Below are 23,141 nucleotides of genomic sequence, written 5' to 3'. Positions count from 1 at the left end.
ACTTGAGATCCACACCATCAATCACAAGCCTCCCATAGGAAGCAAGGAGTATCCAGTCTAAGAAGACACTTCATTTACAACATACACACTAGGAGACACATGCACACTCAGAGTATCTGTTCCTTCAGCTACAGAGTGAAGAATATAGATTTTCAGAAGCTAGTGAGTAACCCATGACCCACCTTGTCCTGTTTGTGCCTCTGGTACCCGTTCCCGAATGACTCGGCAGGCATCATACACAGCTGTAGAAGGTTCAAACTGCATGGTCTTCACCACGTTGCAATGGCGGACGCAAATCTTTAAGGACAGGGCCACCATTTTCCCAGATGACTTGAAGGGTCTCACTTAGAACTTCTGGAAAACACAGAGAGGCAAGCCCTAATGCTCACAATTATAGGAAACAAATAAACAAACAAAAACAAAACAAAAAACACCAGAGCAACAAAAAACACAAAATACTGAACTCTCAAGTCAATTCTTAAAATCCACCATCCAGATTGACCCTCTGTGAAGTCATTCTGACTGCTGTTTACATTCTGAGTGAATTTTATCTGCGAAAATATTTCTTATTTGAGGAATGTCAAGATACACTACTCCTTCATTAACAACAGCATTTACAAAGAATCTGCCCAAAATCAAATCAATTTTTTGTAGCCTGGGCAGTGGTAGGATTGCTGACATATTAAGAGAATTTCAAAATCTCCAATAAGTTTACATTTGCAATATTAAGGACTATATAAGCCATATATAACATCTCCACTTCACCCTTCTTTTTATAGGCATATTTAGCCAATTCTCTTCCCAATTTGGGGCAATGAAATTTAAACTCTAGAGATAAATGGACAAATTTTCTGTGTTGTAGATCACTCTATGGGTTGGTTTGTCCCCTGGGGCTGGTGACAATTGCAGGGTTTCCTGAACTGCTGAGATCTATAAGTATGGCTGGTTGTAACCCTCAGTGGGGAAGGGCACAGTCTTTGATGTCAAGGATGCTGTTTATGGAATGCAGCAGAGAGGATGGGATGTCTAATCCCTTTCTTTCCCCAGGACGAGTATTATAAACATCATTGCATGAAGGCTACCTTTCTCATGCTGAAAATTGGGCTTTCACAAGAGCAAATGACTGCTCCCCTTCTAGCATTCAGGGAGAGATTCCCTTCTGAAAGGGAAGACTGAGCTATAATGTAGGCCTGGGAGCAGAAGGCAGAGTGGAATGGAACACTGGAGCCCTGGAGGAGGCTGAGGACACAGACAGGAGCAGTGAGCCCTGAAGGATACAGCAAGGCTCTGGGGTTCAGTCACGAGGATCACAGGAGAGAAGCTCAGAGAGCTGGGAAGCAGATGGCTAGGAAAGCAGCAAAATAAGATAACATGATGGGGAAATTTGTCCAAATTAACTGGACAATGAAGGCTACTGGAGATACAGAAGGGAGGGGGTGGTTCTTGGGATGCATTCTATGGACAGGTGGAGCTATAACCCAGGTAGAAGACACTAGAAAAACTAGGGAGTGAGAGATGAGAATTGTGGACTGAGTCAGATAAGATGAGGAATGACACAACAATTGAATCTGGCAACTCGGTGGTCTCTGACAATGGTGATAAGAGGGCAGGGCCAGAATCTGAGTGCAGCAGTGGGTTCAGGAGATAGAGGCAAGGGGCAGGCTCTGTAGGAACAAACTCATCTCCTGAGCAGACTTACTGGGAAGGGGGCAGTGTAGGAGGTTCAATCTTATGCTTTTTGAGGCTTTTTATCTCAAGGTGCATATAAATTCCATTAGGAAGTTACCCATGTAGACGTAGTTTCCACCTTATTACAGTGATTGAGGTAGGGTAGCCAAAGGCTACTTCTCACCACATACTATCTCCACTCCAGGTCTGGCTCATGTTGCTAACCCTGGGTCTTTGGAGAGGAGGGGAGCTGGAAAATCTTGGTCCATGGAAAAGGTGCTGGATAGGGAGGTTGTGATCCAAGTTCAATCTCAAGTTGGCAATGCCTTGGACCTCCACACCCATCACTTCTCCTCTCTTGCCCTTCAGACAGCAGGAAGCAACCAGTTCTCATGGAACGAGCTTCTTAACAAACTCAATGCTTAGCCAACTATTCTCATTGGATTCCCACATATCATCCTAACACTTGATGAGGCAGGCCATAGAATGGAGGCAAGGTCATGGTAGATGGTCAACAGAATGAGGAGTACCAGATATTAAGAAGTATATGTTCTCAACTTTCGTATCACCCCAAAACAAGTATAGCTCAAAACTATCACTATTACTACATGGGAACACATTATAAAAGAAAAAAATAAAAAAGCCAAACAAATTACTCTCAAAGAGCACTGCACACAGGTCTAAGAGTAAAAAACCCTAGTATCCGGCTCCTTATTTTATTAAGTTTTCCCAAGCATGAAACAAGTCCAAAATTTATTTTGCAGAAATATTTTTAAAACAAAGAATATAAAGAAATGCTGATAAACTAAAACTTTTAAGTAAAACAAAGCATTTTTATCATTATCTTGCAAGATGGTAACTCACATAGCCAAACCTAAATGAGGTCTGAAGTCCATGTGTTGATTTAGTCACTATCTCACAAAACCTGTAGCACTGAGCTGTTTTTAGCACCATTCATGACAGAATAAGATTCTATTCAAATTGAATACCTGTTGGCATTAAGTACTTTGCTTTATCCTATGGCAAAAAGAGAGTAGCAACTTAGAAATGTCAACTTAAAATGAATATATATTTCCAATATTTGTGAGAATGTGGCCAGAAGGCCACTCAGGTTCCAACATCCACTACACATCTGAGCAAACAAGGCAGCTCAGACAATAGTCTTGATAAAGATGTGTGCTCCTTCTCCATTGTCACATTTTTCTGGGCAGCACAGCATTGTGACAGCTTGCAACTGACATTGGTTTTCACTTCTGTATCCTAAGCCCTCTGCTAATTCCTTCTTCTCCAAGCTTTTTAATGGTGCAGACTTAGGAAGGCTGATCAGGTTTCCTTTTCTGGTTTGGCTACAAGGAAGCTCAGAGTCAAATTTGTGCGCAAGTGCTTGTAGTGGTGTTGCCTTCTAATCCCTACCTCTATTGTATGACCCTATTCTGGCTACTCTTTTTCCTTTTACCCCAATTTGAATGTATGTTTTCAGAATAAATCTTAAGACTTTTTCTTTTCTTTTACCTTTTGGTAAAAGACAGAATAAAAGTTCGTGAAATTCACATTATTCTTCCTTTCATAATCTCTTCTCACTCTGACCATTTTTGGGCCCTTGTTATATGTGTGAAGGTTACTCAGACCAATACAGAAACTGTTCTGTAGCATATGTTGGAGAAGATGAGCCAATGGAACCAATGGTGAAATCCAGACATCCTCCTTTTAAAATAAATACTTCTTACTCCTAGGGTGCTGTAAACAGCCCAGGAGGCCTCTTAGGTTCACCCCAGTCCACCCAGGGACAAACAAGCCCAGCTCCAGCCAAGGCCACCTCCTCTCCAAAACAAATGCCCATCATTGGTCAAGATGAGCAACCACCCCTTGGATTTCAGCCTGGTAAGTGAGAGCCATGCAATACTCCCTGCCTTACCAGCTGCACAGCTCTGAGCTGGTTACTTCATTGGTTATCAGCAGCCTCAGTTTCCTCCTCATTGAAATGGGGGAGAATAATAGATCTACCTATAAGGTTGCTAGTGAATTAAATAAATTAAATTCATAAAAGGCATGAAGACAGTGCTAAGTTTAGGATTTGTTATTAACATTACTGATTGGGGATTGGAGAAACACTGGAAGCAGCATACTTCTGAATTCAGCTACATTTGAGCTGCAAAATTCATTTATTCTTTATCCTGCATCTATTATATTCTAGTAGATAACAGTCATTAGGGAGTAATGATAGATAAAACTCCTGTTCATATGGAGCCTTACCTTCTAGTCAGTCCTTGGTTTAATACACAGATTCTGTGCCATCTTTTATGCAAGACACACAACATGCCTTTTTCTAGATACAGTGCTAGCTGAGGATGAGCTGTGAACCTGAGTGTGCTTGCGGAGCAATTCTTAGGTCGTTTTCTTGGAAATCACTCAGATTCCCCCAACCCAAGGGCTCAAGAGGAAAAAAATTCTACTAGCCACACAGCATAGCTGGCATCACAATCAGTTCCTACCCTATGGTTTGTCAATAAATTCCGTCCAGTGTTAACCTAAGGGAGACACTGCTGGGGCTCTGCATACTCCTCTGTAAAGCAGAGGTGCTGGGTCACTTGGCAAGACTGGAGAGCCAGGTGACCTCATCTTAATAGGGCCTCTAATCTACAGGACAGTAAGAGCTGGATACATCCCCATTCCCTCTCCACTATTACCCACTGGAAGGATGCTGCTCTTAATAGTGGATGGCTATATCTGCTCTGGAGGTGTTATATTGCCCTGTTTGATAATACATGTATCACATAACCAAATGTCCTCATAACAAAGAGGCCTTTATAAACCTATTCTTCAACTGTGTTTATATCTCAAGCTCCTATGAGCAATTCTAGTTTCTCAAAGCAGTGCCCAGCAAAGAGCTTTCCCTTCTCTCCAGCTCTTATCTGCTCCTCTGTAAGGGAGGAGTAGTTCCTCTAGCAGGTAAGAACCCACCATGCACTGGGTCATAGCTACACAAAGGGCCCGCAAAAGCCAAAGTTTTACCCTCTGTATTGCTCTCTAGGCTGTCAGGGCTCATATACTTGGCTACTCACCTTGAGCATTCAGACTCCATACACTTGTGCACACCAGGCACAGCCAGGGATGTACCAACATCAGGAAAATAGGTCAAGTCAACTCTTCCCTGCAAGATGGCTGTCTTGTATTTAAGAAGGGACCAGCAGACAGGCAGCTGGAGATCCCCTGTGGCCTCTTCTCCTGTCTAGCTCTGTCAAGGACATGAATTTTTCTATGAATTCTCAGGCTCTCCTTAACAACCTTGTCTTCCCTCCTACCTCAACAGTGCCCCTCCTACCCATTCTCAAATGGTGAGAACCCAGGGGGCAAAGTCTTAGTGGAGCAGCTCCCCTTATCCCCACATATACAATTTGTAAAGGCGCTAATTATAAACTCAGGGAAAACAACAATGCACACAAGTGACATGATTTTTCCATGTGACTCATATCCATGGTCCAAGACAATCATGCTCCCCTCCACAGCAAAATAAGGTGACGGAAAACCTCATTAGTTTTCTTCAAAGAGGCAAGAGAGGCCAGGACTACTATTTGACTTTGAATACTTCAACTTGAAGTAACCATCATTAAAAGTCAAGTGGAGAAGTAGTACAGGAGAAATGATTAGCTACCCAATGAGTGTGAACAACAGGCTAGGTAGGACCATATAAATCCCAGGTAGTGGTTGACCCTAAGTAACCCACAGGGCCACCATTGTATATTCTTGCCTGTTCCCAGTATACCAGAAATAAGATGTCTATACTACATGGTATCAGGAATACATTTGTCATGAGAGGGCCATTTCCCCTCCTGACCTCTATAGCAAGGGCTGCATTATGATAGTCACGTTTGAATCTCAGCTCAGTGCCCAGCACTCAGTAGATGCTCAATAAATATTTATAGAATTATTATGTACTTCATGGAAATATTTAAATTGATTTTTAAAAAGTAATTAAGAATTATTCACACCAATGTCAAGACTAAAGGATGTCCAGAGCTCTGTAGTACTTTCAAATACATAGTGTCACACTAGACCAAATTATGGCTACTCATTGACAATCAGTTCCAGGAACCATAGAGGCTCAACCCCAAGCTCATAAGATAAAGTTTATCTCAGCATACAAAAAACTCAAGAAAGAACCAAAGCCACGTCAGTTAAGAATCACTGGCTGCTCCCCAAGGGCCAAGTGAACTGCTCACAATAAAGTCCCTAGAGAAGGGCTAATGTATATTTACTTAAAACAGGAATGGAGGGGCAAGTCAGCATTTCTCCCTCCACTAAAAGAACCAGAGAAAGTGCCTACAATATAGGCTCCAGACAATGAAAAACCCTTTTGGTCCTCTTTGCCATTTCCATTTGAAAAAACTATAATCTTGAAGTCAAGAGCTCTTCCCAACACACTGCAAGAAAACCAGAAGACCTCCTCACAAGGCCACAAGAACCGAGAGGGCTCCTCAGGGGTGTGTACTCCAAGGATCCCTCCAACTCAGCTTTCTATCACCAGTCAGCTTTGGCACTGGCACCTTAAATTCCATCATTGACTCTCATTGTTTGTAAAGATTTGTTCCCAAGTTAACTTTGCTATAAAAGTGTGTATGTGCACTTATTACCTCTCACTGCTTTAGAATCCTAAGTCTCAGAACCTTTCAGGCAAATTAGCTGAAAGCTTCCCTTTATTAAAGATGCCTTATTATGAGGAGCTTCTGCAGAAGGAATGGTAGCGTGCTATAGAAGAATACAGAAGTCTGGCAGTGAGTGGGAAAATGCTAGAAGAAATGTGGAACGGGAGGGCAGCAGATGCTTATGTTTTCAAAGCTTTATGGATTTACTTAGAGCTGATTTGTAATGCACATAGCATTCTGAAATGCAGAGGCAATTGGGTTCAAACTGCTTAGCCCAAGGATCAAGACCCCATCCACCACTGAGCCTCATCTGCCCACTTCCAAATAAGAACTCTCTACACTAACCACATGGATGTATGTTCAATCCCTGCACAATTGCCTAATTATTTTAGCCCATGTATCTGAAATGCCCTACCCTCCTTAGCAGTATCTCTTTGTTACTCAACCCTCCAGCCCGGCATTTGGCTTTGCTTCTACCCATTAGTTTTTCACGCCACCACAGCCAGCAGGCCTGCTCTTAGCCCTGGCCCTCAGGTGCTTTGCTGGACCACCTGCTATCTCCTGGTAATTCTTTGGTGCTCCAGAGCTCTGTAGTACTTTCAAATACATAGTGTCAATGGATGTGCTTAATGGGCTAGAAAGTAAGAGTGATTTTTTTTCTTTTTTGCATCTTTCTTTCATAGATTATAAAACAGAGGATCTGGGAAGATAAATGAATTACTTCCTTGCATGTGGAATATGTAGTTTTTTTGTTGGACAACTAAAAGTTGCATTGGCTCTGCAGCAATCTCATTGTACCTGTGATGGCCAAGACTGCTGAATAAGTCATCCATATGTTCCAGTCCTATTGAACTCTACTGTTTGGTCTCTCTGCTGTTTTCTCCCTCGTTGCAAGCTACAGAAAGAAGGTGGCTCTGAATTGAACTTTGGATTTGAATTCTTTTGTACCTTAACTTATTCAGATGATTGAAAATAGGCTTTTTACAAAAACAGATATGATAGAAAAATAAAAGGTCATGTCCAAGAAAAAATAGAATAAAAATAAAAGTAAAGGTCAAGACCAGGAGAACTGTGAATTATTTACCATTCATTTGGGGAACTGGGAATAACTCCTCCCATTATTTGGTTTTTCTGACCCTTGCTGTCAAGCCTATAAAATCTCAGATGCTCCTGGCTGCTGCGGAGGCTGATAAACAGAAGCTTTGTCTTTAAGGCACATTACTGTGATGGGTACACTTTTACTAGCTTTCACTTGAAAAAAATAAAGCTTTGCCCTACAATGATCTGGGGGTAGGAGGAGTAAAATTCAGTATTTTCCAGATCAAACCTGGAGGAAGATGGGAAGAAAATACTTTGCTTACTGATGCTGTGAGTAGGTCCCATTCACCCTGGACAAAGCAGGTTTAATACAGTTCATGCAGTATGAGTAACAAGAACACACAAAGAGGGTAAGACTTAAACCCATCTGTCTCAATCCAGACTTCCATGTCTCTCCCCAGTTCACCACAGCTCAGCTCTGCTAACATCTAGATACATCTTCTTATATCATCTGCATATTTTTAAGTAGTTGAGATGATATACTATATATGATTCTGTATTTAATTTTCTCCATTCTAATTTCATAATAATAATTTCCTGCAATATTACAAGTTCTATTGAAAATTTATTTTCAGTAGAACTATAATACATCATAAGGTCCCATAATTACTTAGCTGTGTTTTTGTTTTTGTGCATACCAACTCTTTGCAAGTTTTCACTCTCAGAAATAAGGTTAGAGTAATAATTTTTTTCTATTTGAAATCTTCTTTCTTTTTTATTTCAGATTTTCTTAAGCCAAATATCCTCTCCTTTTTTAAAAGGAATTATCAATATTTTTACAGAAAACTCAGAAGATATCAAGACAAGAAATTAGAGGACCCTAATGTGCAGATATCAGCAGTCTGATTTATAGGGTGACTGAATGAATATGCATTAGCCACTGTGAAAGCCAATAATCAATCCAGGCTTTATAGTTCAGTCCACCCCACAGAAATATCCTGCCATCCAAGACTCAAGCTACAAGGGACCAGATTAAGAGACAGAATGGACAAAGGAATGAATAGGAGAAAAAACATCTGGCACAGGCAATAAACCAGATTTACAGAAAATAGAGAAGAGATAGATGCTTAACATAAATTACAAAATATATTACCAACAGTGCAAATGACAGAAGGAGAAAAGATTGAATTCAACTTTACTACAAAAAAATAGTAAGGATGTACCTGGTAAATATCATTACTCTAACTTCTGTATGCCCAAGTTTCTAGAACTGCCTTCTAGATTGAACCAGAATTACAAAAAGATTTTAACTAAATTTAAATATTCTGATGGAGTATCATCTATCCTATCCTTAATAAAATAATGCCAGATCAAAAGTCTTGCCAATTGAATCAGTGAGTTATGAATAAGATTTACATTTCCAAATAACAAAAACAAATCATATTTAAGTCTGCACATATAAATTTCACTTCATCAATAAACACAAGGAAGAAAAACATGTCCCCATAGAGGGAACCTTGAAATGATGAATTCTCAACAGCACAACTGAGGATAGCAGAGCATTTTAAAGGCTTATTTTAAGATACTGTCACATTTATTTGTTTATCTACAACCCAGGCTTATTCTTAGAAAACAATTTAAAAAACAAATACAATACTCAAGATAAAAGTGGAAAGATAATGAAAGAAATGCAAAGACCAATCAAGAGAGAAACAGCAAAAGATAAGGATCCCTAAAGAAATGTCAAGACTAAGGAAATTTGACTTTAAAAGTGCCTCATTAACAGGGATTATGATACAATCTTTTGTCATCTGTCAATATTGGCTTGTAAAACCGATATTCATCCTGTCACCCAAAAGAATACCTAAATCAGTGTTGGGGGCTGAATTGTGTCCCCCTCCCTCAAATTCACATATTGAAGTCTTAATCCCTAGTCACAGCCTGTGAGCCTATGGCCTTATTTGAGATGGGGTCTTTACAGAGACAATTAAGTTAAAATTAATTAATTAGCTATAGTTTGGATCTTGAATATTCCCAAAAGGCTCATGTATTTGATCCCCAGCCTGTGGGGGCCAAAACCATAACCTCTTCCTATTTCTTTGCCACCATGAAGTGACAGATGTTCCTGCCACGATATACTGTGCTGTCATAGGCCCAAAGCAACATAGCTTGATACTTCTGAACCATGAGCCAAAATAAACTTTCCCTTGTTTTAAGTTAGTTTTTCAGATACTTTGTCACAGTGACAGAATGCCGACTAATGCAGGGTCAATGGTAACCCCAAATGACTGCTTTTCTTATAAAAGGAGGAGAAATTAGATATGAGAAAGGTGATGTAAAGACACAGGGAGAAGAGGCCAACTCTAAGCCAACAAGGGAGGCCTGGGGTAGACCCTTCATTCATAGCCTCAAAAGGAACCAAGGCTGCCAACACCATGATCTTGGACTTCCCAGGTTCAGAACCATGCAACGATCAAATTCTGTCATTTAATAATACAAGCAGTCTGTGGTACTTTATAATAAAAAACCTATAAAACTGACATACTTATCCAGGTTAAGTGGGGCCCAATTTTAATTATTATAATTTTCCTAAATGTAGGTCCTTTGACATGAATTGACTAATAATAGCATCAACAATAAGTAGTAATCTGTGGAGAAATTATTAACATGAGCCTAAGAACACATAAGAATAGGCATAGATGCAGGTGATGGTGCAGGCCAAGGCATAATCAAGTGCATGCATATGTTGTGCCCAAGGTCCCAGAGCTGATAAGCAATGGAGGGTGGGACCCTAACCCCATATGCTCCTTGCTACAATACCATTATTCTGTACTACCCAACAAAGCTACATTGCAACATGGAAAACGTCTTAAACAATAGGATCTATGAAGCTATGTAGAATTTACTCTCTTCCACATTTGCCTATAAGCATCCCACATAACATTTTATTGAAGTGGTAGAACCTTAGTATTTGGGGATTTGGGTAATTTTGATTGCTGTTGTTGTTATATAGACATCTTTCAGGAATTAAATAAACTTAACTACAACAGAAGCCTACTTTCAATACTTTAATCCTGATGAAATGGAATGGCTTTCTTCTTTGTAAGACCACTGCTCCATTATGTAAAGTAACAGTGACAGAATGTCTCTCTGTGGAATCTCCCGCCATGTTCAGCATAACTACCCCAACATGCAGACATATCTATGGTTCATTAGTCTAATGGACGCAGAAAATAAGGTCTAGATTCTAAGGTTAGGTAACAACAACAGAGAGGGGGAAGCAAGACTGATTAAGCAATATCTTAATTATTTATCAATCACATAAAATATATAAGATACTGCATTGAGATGTTAGGGCAATAAACAGGATCAAGTAAGGTTAATCTTGCACCCAAGGGGTTTCAACTCCCCCAGCACACATATGACCTAGGTAGAATCCTGAGGGCCATTTGTTAGACCAATGCTTTCATGGAGAGAGGAGCCCAGGCTGGCTCTCCAAAAGCTCCCACAGGGTTAGGGGAAGAAAACAAAGAGCAATGCAGTGTGATAAGTCTGGAAGAGGACCTCAGTTGATGTGATCACTAAAGGCCTTCCAATGTCTATGTGATTCATGGATGAAGTCATAACAAAGAGACTATGTGGCTGGGAGTTCTTGAGGGTTCTAAAGGACTCCAAGATTAATATGGAACACTTTGGACCCTCTGAAGCAAAACCCATGTGGGACAGAGCAGAATTGGCCTTCTAGCACAAACAAGTAAGAGCTGTTCAACCTCAACAATATCCAACACAGTGGCACAAGTCCCCAGGATGAGAATTCATCCTTGGTTAATTATTTGTTTGTAATAATTGAAGGCCTAAAAGCAGTTTCTGACACTGCCTAGAAATATGTGATGATAAATAAGTATGTGAAATGGAGAGAACACAGATAATTTCCAATTAGTACTCACAGAGGCTTTGTGGCTACCCTCTTAGTGTGGTCCAGTGGCTACACCCAGTGGTTTTATTTTTGTGGGCTTTTGCACCACAGCTCTCAAGCCAACTACCGTTGATAGGTTTTAACACCAGTGTCATCATGTACTGATGGGGAGAGAAGGTTATTTAAAAATATCTCACTATAAAACTATCAGGCTTATAAACAGATAGATGGATGATTATTAATGCTACAGAAGGCATCTTGACTTAAATAAAAATTCAACTAACAGGCTCCTTGGCATTGTTTTAAATGTTTGTGCCCCCTTCTAAATCACAGTAAAATGTAACCTCCAAAAGCAACAGTAATAAAAGATGGGTCTTTAGGAGGTGGGAAGTGATTAGGCCATGAAGGCAAAACCCTCACAAAGAGATTAGTACTTTAAGTTTGCTACCCTTCCATTCCTTCTGCCACATAAGGAAATGGTGTTTGTCCTCTCTAGAGAAGGCAGCAACAAAACACTATCTCAGGAGCAAAGAGAAGACACCATCAATCCCTGAACTTGCTGGTCCTTTGATCTTGGACTTCCTAATCTATAAACTGTGAGAAACAAACTTTTATTGTTTGTAAAATTCCAAGCCTTGGGTATTTTGTTATAGTAGCACTAACAGACTAAGACACTCCATTAAAATTCATGTTGACACACAATTGTTTGCTGTTGAGTGCTCCTGAGACTATTGCCTTTAATTCTGAGTTCCTCACTGAAGACAGCTTTAAGGGCCCAGAAAAACACTCCTTCTCCCCCATTATTTCAATTGACCTCAACTTTTATCATTAAAAAAAAAAAAAATTCATGGGCCTTAATATTTCAAAAAGATTTTATTCATCCCCAAATTACATGGATTTATACTAGTCAACCTGCCATTTTCTAATCACCAAAGACTTAACCCTGATCAGCAGGCATAACCACTACTTCTAACACAAGGCTGCTGCAATTCAATCCAACTTAGGGCAGACCTTCCCCTCAGCTTATCTGCCTGGTGGGCTCTTAAATATGGAAGGTGTGCTCAAGGACTTCCATGCAAGGAAGCACAGCTTTGCTTCTTCACTTCTTCCATCCACCCCCTTTCCCTACCTGAGAACTCTGATAGGAGTAATCCCATGTGGCTGGGTTCTAGGTTGTTCTCTGGAATCTATCTATCCAGCCATTATTGTGGCAATCAAAGGAGAAGGAAGGCAGCAACCCCAGCAGACAAGGCTGAAGTGAGGATTAGGAGGGAGGGGACAAATGCAAAAGAGAGAGAAGAGGACTTGGGAGGAATGGGAATCTACAGAACTCATAGGAAGCTGCTAGGCAATCAAGTTTATTATTATTATTTGTGTGTGTGTGTGTGTGTGTGTGTGTGTGTGTGTGTGTGTGAGTGCTTCATTGCATATTCATGTTTCCCCTGATTGTTACTATCCTGGGTGAGAAAAGTCCCCAGGGAGAAAGAAATAATTTATCAGAATGAAAACTTCCTCTCTGAGTATTTATCTTTTCTATTTATCTTCTGAAAGACATCTAGAAAATTTACTGGGGGGAAAACATCTTTCTACCCCTCCCCCAATCGCCCCCAACACAGAACCCCTCCACGGCGATGAACCAGTCTGAATGTCAAAAAGAATCAGGAATCTTCTCAGGAAAACATAAATATGTACAGACACCAATACTTCATCACCCCTGAAATGTCAAGCAGAGCTATTTCTCTATTCTCTTCTTTATTGATTTAGTTATGTGGTACATAATAATAAGAAAGCAGAAAGGTAACAATGCTACTCAAGCCACCAGGTCATGCATCAAATAAATGCAGACCAAAAAATATATTCATTAGATTTCTTTGGGATATATCCCCAGAGAGCAGTAAGAGAAACAAGAAATCAATGTCTAATTCACCACTAGAGGAGGGAGAATGGTTGCTGAAGGGCCATTCTCTGGGACAAGGGCCTCTTGCCTGCAGAACTCCTCCACTTCCAAGATGTACACTCTTGAGGTTAAGTCTCACTGTTTGGCAGAGGGGACTGGTGGGAACAGGACAAATATAGTGGAATGGACTATAAAACCAAAGTACCAAGGAGTCAAGTCCTGCTGGTGTTTAGGGGGCCCTTCTCAATGTCCTGTTCTTTTTTAGACGGAAGGACTCCTAAGGGGGTATCTTCAAATTACTGCATCTAAACTCTAGTCCTGTTTTCTGGCTCTGTTTCGTGGTACCGAAAGCGTGGCTTTACCTGCATAGTCTGTCCTCTTCCCAAGTATTTTAGCTCACAGTTTTGGTAGTTTCAGTTCATGGTTGGTTCACCTGTTGCTTTTGGACCTGTGATGAGGCAGTACATCATGGTGGGAGTACATGGCAGAGGAAGCCACTTCCTTCAAGGTGGACAGGAAGCAAAGAGGAAGGGGTTGGGTTACAACATCTTCAAGAGTCCCCATACATTGTCAAAAAAAAAAAAAAAAAAGGCTCATTTTTCATACCTAGGAGTATAATTGCTGACTCATGAGGATTCTGATTAATCTTTTGAGGAACTGCAAAGGCTGGTTTTCCAAAGCATGTGCACCATCCCAGCAGATGTGTACAAGGGTTCCAATTTTTCCATATTCTCTCAACACTTGATACCTTTTAAAAATTTTTATGCATCTTAGTAGGTAAAGTGATATCTCATTATAGTTTTGACTTGCATGTCCCCAATGATTGTACTGATTGGCCACTTGTAAACCTTCTTTAGAGAAATATTTATTCTAATCTTTTGTCCATTTTTGAGTTAGATTATTTGCCTTTTCCCTCTTGGTTATCAGAAGTCTTTACCTATTCTTGATACTATAATCTTGTCAGATATATGATTTGTAATATTTTCTCCCATTCCATAAATTGTTTTTCACTTTCTAGGTAGTGTCCTTTAATGCCCAAAAGTTTAGCTTTGATGAAATCCGATTTAACAATTTCTTTCATTGCTTATGCTTTTGACCAGTACTTCACCCAAGGTCACAATGATTTATATTCATGCTTATAAGAGTTTTATAGTTTTATTTCTCATAACATTTAGATATGGTATCTGATCTATTTTGAGTTCATTTTCACATATGTTATGAGGCAGGCATCCAAATGTATCTTTCTCTAACATTAAAACCAAGAAATAGCTTTCCTTTGTTTTTCACCTAATGGTAGAGGTGAGGAAAGGCAGGGAATTCCAAGTCCAACATTAACTTAGGAGTGAGGAGATAACAACTGAACTTTTCCTGAAATTATCTTTAGTAACTCTAGAAATTCAGTGTTTTGAGGATTAATTGGGATGGGGCTCAGTGACTATAATTTCCTAATGAGTAACCAACTAAAATGGATTAAGCAATAACATCTTCAAACCAATAAGATCAAGTAAAAAGCTACTGGACAGTATTGATATGCTCTGAATATGGCTATCCCCTAAAGTACGGCCTAAAGATTTCTTTAAGTCAAATTTCTTTCAAGCTACATATTGCACATGATGAAATCAACAGGACTAAGCAATATCCAAAAAGGAACACAAACTAAGTCTGACTGCAGATGTGACTGTGCAGTGTTTCATGGATCATTCTGTAAATTCTTATTATATATTATACAATGGAAAATCCCCTCTCGACATAAACAAACAAACAAACAAAAAATAACATGTCCTGACATCAAAGACACAGAAGATTATCTAAATTAAGAATGATGGGAAGAGAGTGTTGAAATAGTCTATGCATTCCCCCAATTGCCTTTAGAATATTCATGGATTGTCTTAGGGATTTTTCTAAGGCTTAAACAAATTAGAGCTCCATCTTAATTGTTGCTTGGGGCTTTCTCCTATTTTTAAATAATTTAATATTTGCTTTATATTAGGTCCTCAAAACACTGCAAAAATAGAGAAAATCAAGAAGGACTAAAAGGATAAACATTTAGGAAGATGAATAGAAAATATGCAAATATCAGTATATCAGTTATTCTCAAGGGAACAACCACTTCAGTAACACCTGCTCTAAGCCAGGCTCTTGTAAACAAAACAAAATTACTACCTGCAGAGTTCCTAGCTCAGCTCCACAAAGGCCCACTTCAGAATGTCAGGACAAATTTGAAAATTCCTCATTTGGAAGAAAAATACACAAACTAATGGCTATTAACATAGGAGGGCAGGTTAAAAAAGATGAACCAAGATACCTACTGAAGTTCAACTCAGTGTTCTTAGGATAAGAATGATCTTGGAATCAGTATTATATGGGAAAATGTCACAGGTAGCTGATGTGGAAGAACCATCTCAGGAAGTCATGGAAATGCCATTTATTGATCATCCATTATGTGCCAGTTATATGTTTCTCCTGTGTGTGCCAATTAAAGATCATGCAAATTTGGTGACACTAGGAGGTGGCAGAACTTAGATGAGGTCCACCACCAAAATTTCTGATATGAAAGATGGAAAACTGAGAGTTAAGCTGCTGAGCAGGTCCATCTCCAGAACTGTCTGGGGAATCCCTGCAGACTATCAGGGCAGGGAACTCCTGGACGTTGAGAAGGTGCAGTGCAATACCCTTACTTTCTGATGGAGTCCCATTAGATCACCAAGGGCTTGCTGTTCTGTTTCTACCAACAATAAGCAAACTTCTGGCTCCAGTATTTGTTCTTATGAATGGACTGTCTCTCTAAGGGGCTTCCAAACAAAAACTCCTCTCAAGGGCTCCCCTTTATGGAAGGGGCATGCAATATCCCATTAAGTTTGGCTGTCATACTTCCTTTTCTCATGATTACTACACAGGCAAGTCCAACCCTTCTCCCAATCCTCGATCTTAATTAGGAGTGCCAATTATGAAGACATAACATCTAGATTCTCCTTTTTAAAATGCCTGTATTTGGGGCTGAGGTTGTGGCTCAGTGGTAAAGTGTTCATCTACAATGTGTGAGGCCCTGGGTTCGATCCCCAGCACCACATAAAAAAATAAATAAAATAAAGGTATTGTGTTCAACTACTTCTAAAACATAAATATTAAAAAAATAAAAATGCCTGTATTTTAACACAGATATAGAAAACGCACCTGGTCTTGGCTATAATTCATACATGCTTACACTAACTCCATTTAATTCAACCAACATTTATTAAAGGTCTATTGAATACAGTCTTCTAAATATCAATATTATTTCAATTTTTGCTCCTATTTCAACAGAATTGTCTACCTGGGATTTTGCCTATACAGGTCACCCCAGGATGACTACACAGTGAAACCCTGGATCTGTTGCTTTAAAAGGCCAGGAAAGCTCCTGTGGTACAAGAATGGTTTCAAGACTACAATCATTTTAATTTTACCCCAGGATTATACATTGAATTACTAGTAAAAGAAAAAGAAAATTATAGTCCTTACCTTGCTACTCAGACTAAGTAACTGCAACATGAGATTTAAATGAAGCAATAACTATCAATTAGCATTTATGTTATTCTAAACTTTCTTGTAAAGAATCTAATGTATGGCAATGCGACTATGAAATTCTAATTTCTAGATCAGGGTTGTCTGAAAGAAGTTCTCTTTCTATGTTGATAGTCCATGTGATTTTTCACCCTTTCTGCAATTTTCTCTATTGAAAACTTAAGTCATAACATGATCCGAATCCTAATGGATTAAATTCCAATGCTAAATACTTCAAAACTCCACATGACACCAGGCGCAGGAAATACAATCCAATCCCTACCTGGAAAGAATTAAGAGAAGGGGAAAGGAGCATGCTGGAAATTGCCTAATTAAAAAAAAAAAAAAAAAAAAAAAATCACTCATTCTGGAAGCTTTAAGATGTTTTCTTGAAGAAGAAGAAAAAGAAATTGGGGAAATTAGAAAAGGCAAAGGAAATTAATATATTTGACCCTAGTAAAGTAACTGCACAATAACTAATTTTTAAAAATCAAATAGAGGGAAATCTGGCAATGTTAAGAGCCAAAGCCTTTAATATGCATGTGGCTCTCTTATTTTTAAAACAATGCATCTCATACAGAAGTTCAGTGTCTACGCTGCCTTTGCCTCAAAAAAGCACAAATTAACATTTTCCAACATGATTTCCGACATGATTCGGTACCTTTTTTTAATGATAATTGCAATTATTAGTATTACTATTGCACAAATATAAAGTAAAAGCAAAAAAAAGACTTTGCTTACCTAATTCCCTCTTTGGCTGGCTCCCAAAATTCACCAATTCCCTCCATCAGGAGGGACAAAGAGACAGTAAGACAGAAATGGAATACCTATAAATTCTTCTCATGATGAAAGCAAATAAGGTATTTGGGGCATAGCTCCTCCCTACCAAAAGGCAGAAGGATCCAGAAAATTTAATATCTAACTTTCCTTCCTGTACATTCAAAAGGATGGATCATCCCCTTAAGAATTCTCTTTTGCCAAGAAACAAAATGGTCTAACTACTAGAACTACATTAGCCTTCAGTGATAATGAAATTTTAAAAGGCCTGAGCAATAAAGGCGTGGCTAGCACCAGGAGCAAAAACAAAAGCAAATTGTTCCTCGAGTTTTTCCACTCCCAGCACTTCCTGAGACCTTCCATTCAACTCCCAAATATGTCCAGGATCCTACTGTGGCAGGGCAGAGGGTAAATACCTATGTTAATGTAACTGAACACCTGCCAAGAAGCCACACACCAGGCTTCCTCCTCATGCTGCAACTAACCCTGCACTCCCCAAGTTTCCCTGGGTCCACCATCCAGCATCAAACACAATTCATGCCGTTTTCCATTTCTTCTGTATGTCAGCTTCACAGTAGTGGCCACAGACAGCTGATCTAGTTAAAAATCTCATTTTTGTAGCTTCCTCTAGCAGCCATACGCTAGCCTCTAAGAGCTGTGTGTCCTTAGAAAAGACATTTATCATTTCTGAGTCTCACTTTCCTCCTCTGTTAACATAAGTGGTGAGGACCAGGTGATCTCAGAGTGGCCTCCTAGTATCCAGTGCCATTATGTCTGGATGTACATCCTTGCTGACAGCTTGCCACAGCAGGGAGAGAGCTAAATACAACCTCAGGTTCTTACATTCAGTTGTCTTGAGTTATTTAGGACGTTATAAGTAGGAAAGAAAATAACAAAGGCCAGTTGCGTTTTTTTGGTGTTTTTTTTTTCCCCAAACAAAAGTAAAAAGTGCTCTGGCCTGTCTGAGTCTGACTGTAATCTTGACTGTAATCCTGACTGTAATCAGGAAACAAGAGACAATATCTTGGCAGATGTCAGAAAATTAATTATGTTATGATTCTAGGCAAAATGTACCTTAAACAATTATTTTTGTTTTATTCTGCTTGTTCAAACAGAAGAATAGCAACAAATATAATTGTATTTTCCTAAGCCATAGAGAATAAAATTCTGACCAATACAAGACAGAATTGTTGAGCTGTAAAATTATTTGTTCATAATTTTAAAATCCTTAAATATATAACTACCTTCTGTTGTAATGCCTTATATGTGTTAATATCTCATGTGTACTCTTATAGGTGTTCTTATTCCAAATATTTGAAATTCATTAAGATGAAAGACTGAAATCAGGAGTATAGAAAGACAGACAGACACACACACACACACACACACACACACATCCTTTTTATTTTTTAAGACAGGGTTTCACTATGTTGCCCAGACTGGTACTAAACTTCTGAGTTCAAGTGATCTTCCTCAATCTCCCTATTAGCTGGAATTCCAGGCACAAGTCACCACTCTCACTTAATGCATACTCTTGAACTTGCTCTCTGGCCTGTGAGAGAATGTGCTATGCTCTTTGGGGCAGAATGCCAACAGATTGTATAGGGAAATGCTACCCACCTATAGCCTTGATGGCCCCTTCCCCTCTCTACCTCATCTTAACCTGTGAGCAGGCCTGCAGTCCTTCCTCAGCATTCATTCCCATCTCACTCGTATCTCTGCAGCCTACAGCAAAATGACATCACCAGAGTGCAGTCTGAAAACCAGGCTGGTGACATGGAAGCCCAGAACTGGCTAGATTTAGAAAAGTCTTGTTCTCTGAAAAGACAGGTGGCTCCATTTAAAATTCCTCCCCGCCCATCAGCCTCAGCTCCTGCTCCCCAGCAACCCCCAAAACATATGCTGTGGGAGTCCCTGCACTCTCCCTGCCCTTGCCAGGTCCTGGAAGCCTCACTGTTCCAGCAGCTGCTGCTTCCTCTTGCTCTCCAGCAATGCTGCTTTCCAACAGGATGGAGGCTGGATCCTTTGAGACAATCTCATGGTAGAAAGAATTTCCTCATACTCCTTGCTTGAACCACAGCCTATGCTTCTTACCTTTAATTCAATTTAAAGGATGACTTAATTAGGTCTCTGGTACTGAAAAATCCTCAGCTTACACTGCAGCCACCCAAGCCTGACCACAGTTCAGTGGAGGGGGCTCTGATATAGGCCAGGGCTTCGCAAGGTTCCAGGTGTGTTCGAGATGACTCCAACTTAAAAGAACTCTTCTAACAGGTTCATTTAAGCTTCAATAACCAGAAAAGTAGGTGAGGGGCCTGAGTCATTGTCTAAAGGCTGATGTGCACACTTGCTAATAAAGAGCTAAGCTTCACAGTTTTGTATGGTTTGCAAGATGCAGGCAAGGACATTTGCAGATGGTCCTCCTACCACGGTCTCCACTAATAGCCCCACATCAGCCTTGTTTCCCAGCATAGTGACAATACACACCCCTACATTTTCCATTCAACCTCAAAGTCCAATAGTACTCCCCTTAGGCAGGGGGACAAAAAAGCAATTAGGATGTTGTTGGTACAAGTGGCTTTTAGGTCACCATGCTCTAGTGAACCAAGGCAAAAGCCTCTGATTAAGATAGGCTTGATCTTTCTTAGATGTATTGGTTTTTTTGTATTTTGTCAGTATATATCATGTTAATGTGGCATTGTTAATCTTTAAACCTGCTTTAGAAAAATAGACCTCTCTTTGCCTTTACTCCCATCAAGTGCTGATGTACGGAAATGTACACTCACACACACACTCCACGGACACCTTTTGACATTACACACAGAACTGCTGAGGTATTAAGTCAGCACTCTAGTGCTTTGAGAAAAGTGTGTTAAGACAACCTGACAAAGAAGCAGAGAAAAACTGTCAAAGCTTATCTAGTTCTCTGTTTACTTTTCTTCCCTGTTAAGTATAATATTTTTTTCCTTACTACCCCCCAAAGAAATAATCTTATGCCTTTCAACATAGAGATGAATGATGGAGCTTCTGAGAAAAAGCTACAAAACAACACACAGGACCTATCACAGTTGGGATTCAAGGTCACTTCAAGGTCTTCTTGGGCCAGAACTCTCAGCCCTTCTATAGGGACCCAAAAGGAAGACTTGCTTGGAAAGGACAGAGGTGGATAGAAGCAAGGACTTTTGCAACACTGCTGTGACTTTCAAACTCATCAGAAAAGTAAAATTCCAAGCCAGCTAAGACTGATTTTCTTAAACCTGGAACAAATATGCAAAGAGCATGCAGAATTGTAAGTCAGTGTGGTTCTTTCTGGATCTAATGAAAGTTAGAGTTAAATTGGCTGCTTGAAACTAACACCAATATATTACTCTGATTGGAACATGAAATTTATATGCAGCTCTATTGTGAAACCAGTTGGAGCAGGGACCTTGGGCACAATCCCTAGACCCTTGTGAAGTGCCAGATCCCTCACTCTCCTTTGTAGTTAGTGATACAACAAAAATCCTGGATCCTAGCCATCATACTGTTGACAGCAAAGGAAAAATTACAATATTCTATGTAAAGAACAACTAAGGTCACATCTGATATTAGTGAATTTCATAGCTTGCTCTTCAATGGAATGATAAATCAACTAATTCTAAAACTGAGAGTCCATATGCCCTTCTTTCATATTTTACTATCTTATCAGACTTATTCTCATCCCAAATGAAGTTCACAAACCTAAAAGAAATAGTAAACCTAAAGGAAAATAGGTTCTGCATCAAATGGAAAACTGCAGGATTAATAGTCAATTTGCTAAGAAACAAAGGAGTAGAAGAAAATTTGGTGCCAAATAAATATTCACAGCAACACCAGAGCAGAATGTCTACACCAAATGGTGACCTTGTCTGGTACTGACATATGATACACTCATATTCCATAAAGGTTCAGTTTTTCATATAGGAACTCTAAATATCCTGAATTGATCATTATAAAACATCACACTCAACACTAAAAATTTACAATTGTTATCCATCAATGAAAGAAAAAAGAACCATAAGGTAAAGTTACAACCATTAACTCAGCAACACAGCAAAAGTGTACTTACAATTTTATACTGGTTTTGGTAAATGGAACCATCACTGGAGCACCAGGTGAGCTGGGTAAGAGATGCTGCCTCTACCTCTGACTAAAATGCTATGGCATTTTCAATGGAAATGGTATAACTGACTTTCCACATGAGTTCCAATCAATAGCACCCTTCCAATTTAGGCATGGAAAAATCACCTGGAAGATAATTCTTTGGTGGCCTAGGATTTATGTACACTAACCTGGTTTGGGATATCCTATCCCCAAGACCCCTCACCCCACTCCATCATATGCCTTATCTAAAGAGCTTTTGTTTTTATGGATATAGTAATGTCCTATTTTTTTTCCACTCCAGCACAGGTTCATCAGCAGAGGACCGAGTTAAAATCCCCACTGCCCAGTTACTCCATATGGATATTAAGTAAAGTAAATCCACTTAGCAAGTGAGCCATGAGGAGTGGAGGCCATATTGATCATCCTGATTAGCCCTGTCAGCTGGAGCAAGAAAGACTGGCTGGCGCTCAGGGCCAGCTGTGCAGGGTCCACAGATGGAGACAATGGGCAACATCGACGGCCTCTAAGCAATTGGTCTGGGCAGTGATGGATGTTCTGTGGACAGCTTATAGTGTTATTAAGGATATAGAACTGCCCAAGAGAAACCCAAACTCCATCTTCTTTTATTAAGATAAAGGTGGATTGTCCATGATACAGTGCAGGACTAAGGAAGCGTCTATGTTTTTCATCACTGACACAGGAAAAAACACACACACAAAATTCAATTTATATATTAATAAAAAGACAACTTTAATAAGCAAATATATATGTCTAACATGGAAATTATAAAATACCACTTGTCTGCATTTTAAATTAAGGAATGGACATATAAAATACTAAGTACAAATAAAAATTATTTAATTTTATGTCACTTAATCCATGTCCTTCATGACATTATTTAAGGGTATAAAGGGAAGAAAGGGGAGCCACAGCTGCCTCTGTCTCTCTCTCTGTACACAGCGAAGGCAACTGCATAACAGGTAAAGGAACTGTAGACCATACTTCAGCACTTGCCATACAGGCTAGAATGAATATATAATGGATGCAGAATCATAAGAAATCCTTTCCAGTTAGTCATTAAATCATTAAAATCAGAAATCATCAGAAAAAGAAATTCCCCAACACTGAGACACACGTGCATGCACTCACTCAATCCCTTCCCCATTTCTTTCCTTTTTTACCCTCGCCCCCCAAACTCCCTACTAATTACTTTCTTATGAGACCAGGAGTGAGTCATTTTAATTTCCTGATCCTCAGTTTCCAAATTAAGACTAATAAGAATTTCCACATTAATAGTTCCACATTAATAGTACAAGGCATTAGGATTACTTTAAAGAGTCAATTAAATTGAGTAAGTAGTGCCTGGTAGAGTTCATATTCAAAAATATCCCATTGCCTTTCCTTTGCTCCCCAAATACCCCCATGTTTGGTCTCTCAGACCACCAAAGGTTTGGCTCATGCATGGCACCTCCTGAGAAGGAGGGTAGAACACGGTTGTTGTTTTTTTTTTTTTCCTGCTGGATACTGGCAAGGTTTCCTT

The 23,141-nt window shown here is 39.5% G+C and overlaps 1 protein-coding gene across 4 annotated transcripts in view; it reads right to left on the bottom strand.

The window, feature by feature from the left end:
* The window catches only part of Tln2 (talin 2), a 394,566-nt gene that overhangs the window by 175,308 nt on the left and 196,117 nt on the right, over positions 1 to 23,141 (bottom strand). For all 4 annotated transcript variants that reach the window (XM_076850883.2, XM_076850885.2, XM_076850886.2 and 1 more), the window contains one exon: positions 183 to 354. In XM_076850883.2, coding sequence (XP_076706998.2) covers positions 183 to 318 — 136 coding nt within the window. In that variant the 5' untranslated portion in view covers positions 319 to 354. The remainder of the gene's footprint in view (positions 1 to 182; positions 355 to 23,141) is intronic.

This window comes from Callospermophilus lateralis, chromosome 3 (assembly GCF_048772815.1).
Source record: "Callospermophilus lateralis isolate mCalLat2 chromosome 3, mCalLat2.hap1, whole genome shotgun sequence".
NCBI classification, from domain to species: domain Eukaryota; kingdom Metazoa; phylum Chordata; class Mammalia; order Rodentia; family Sciuridae; genus Callospermophilus; species Callospermophilus lateralis.
This window is presented reverse-complemented; position numbering and strand designations above follow the sequence as displayed.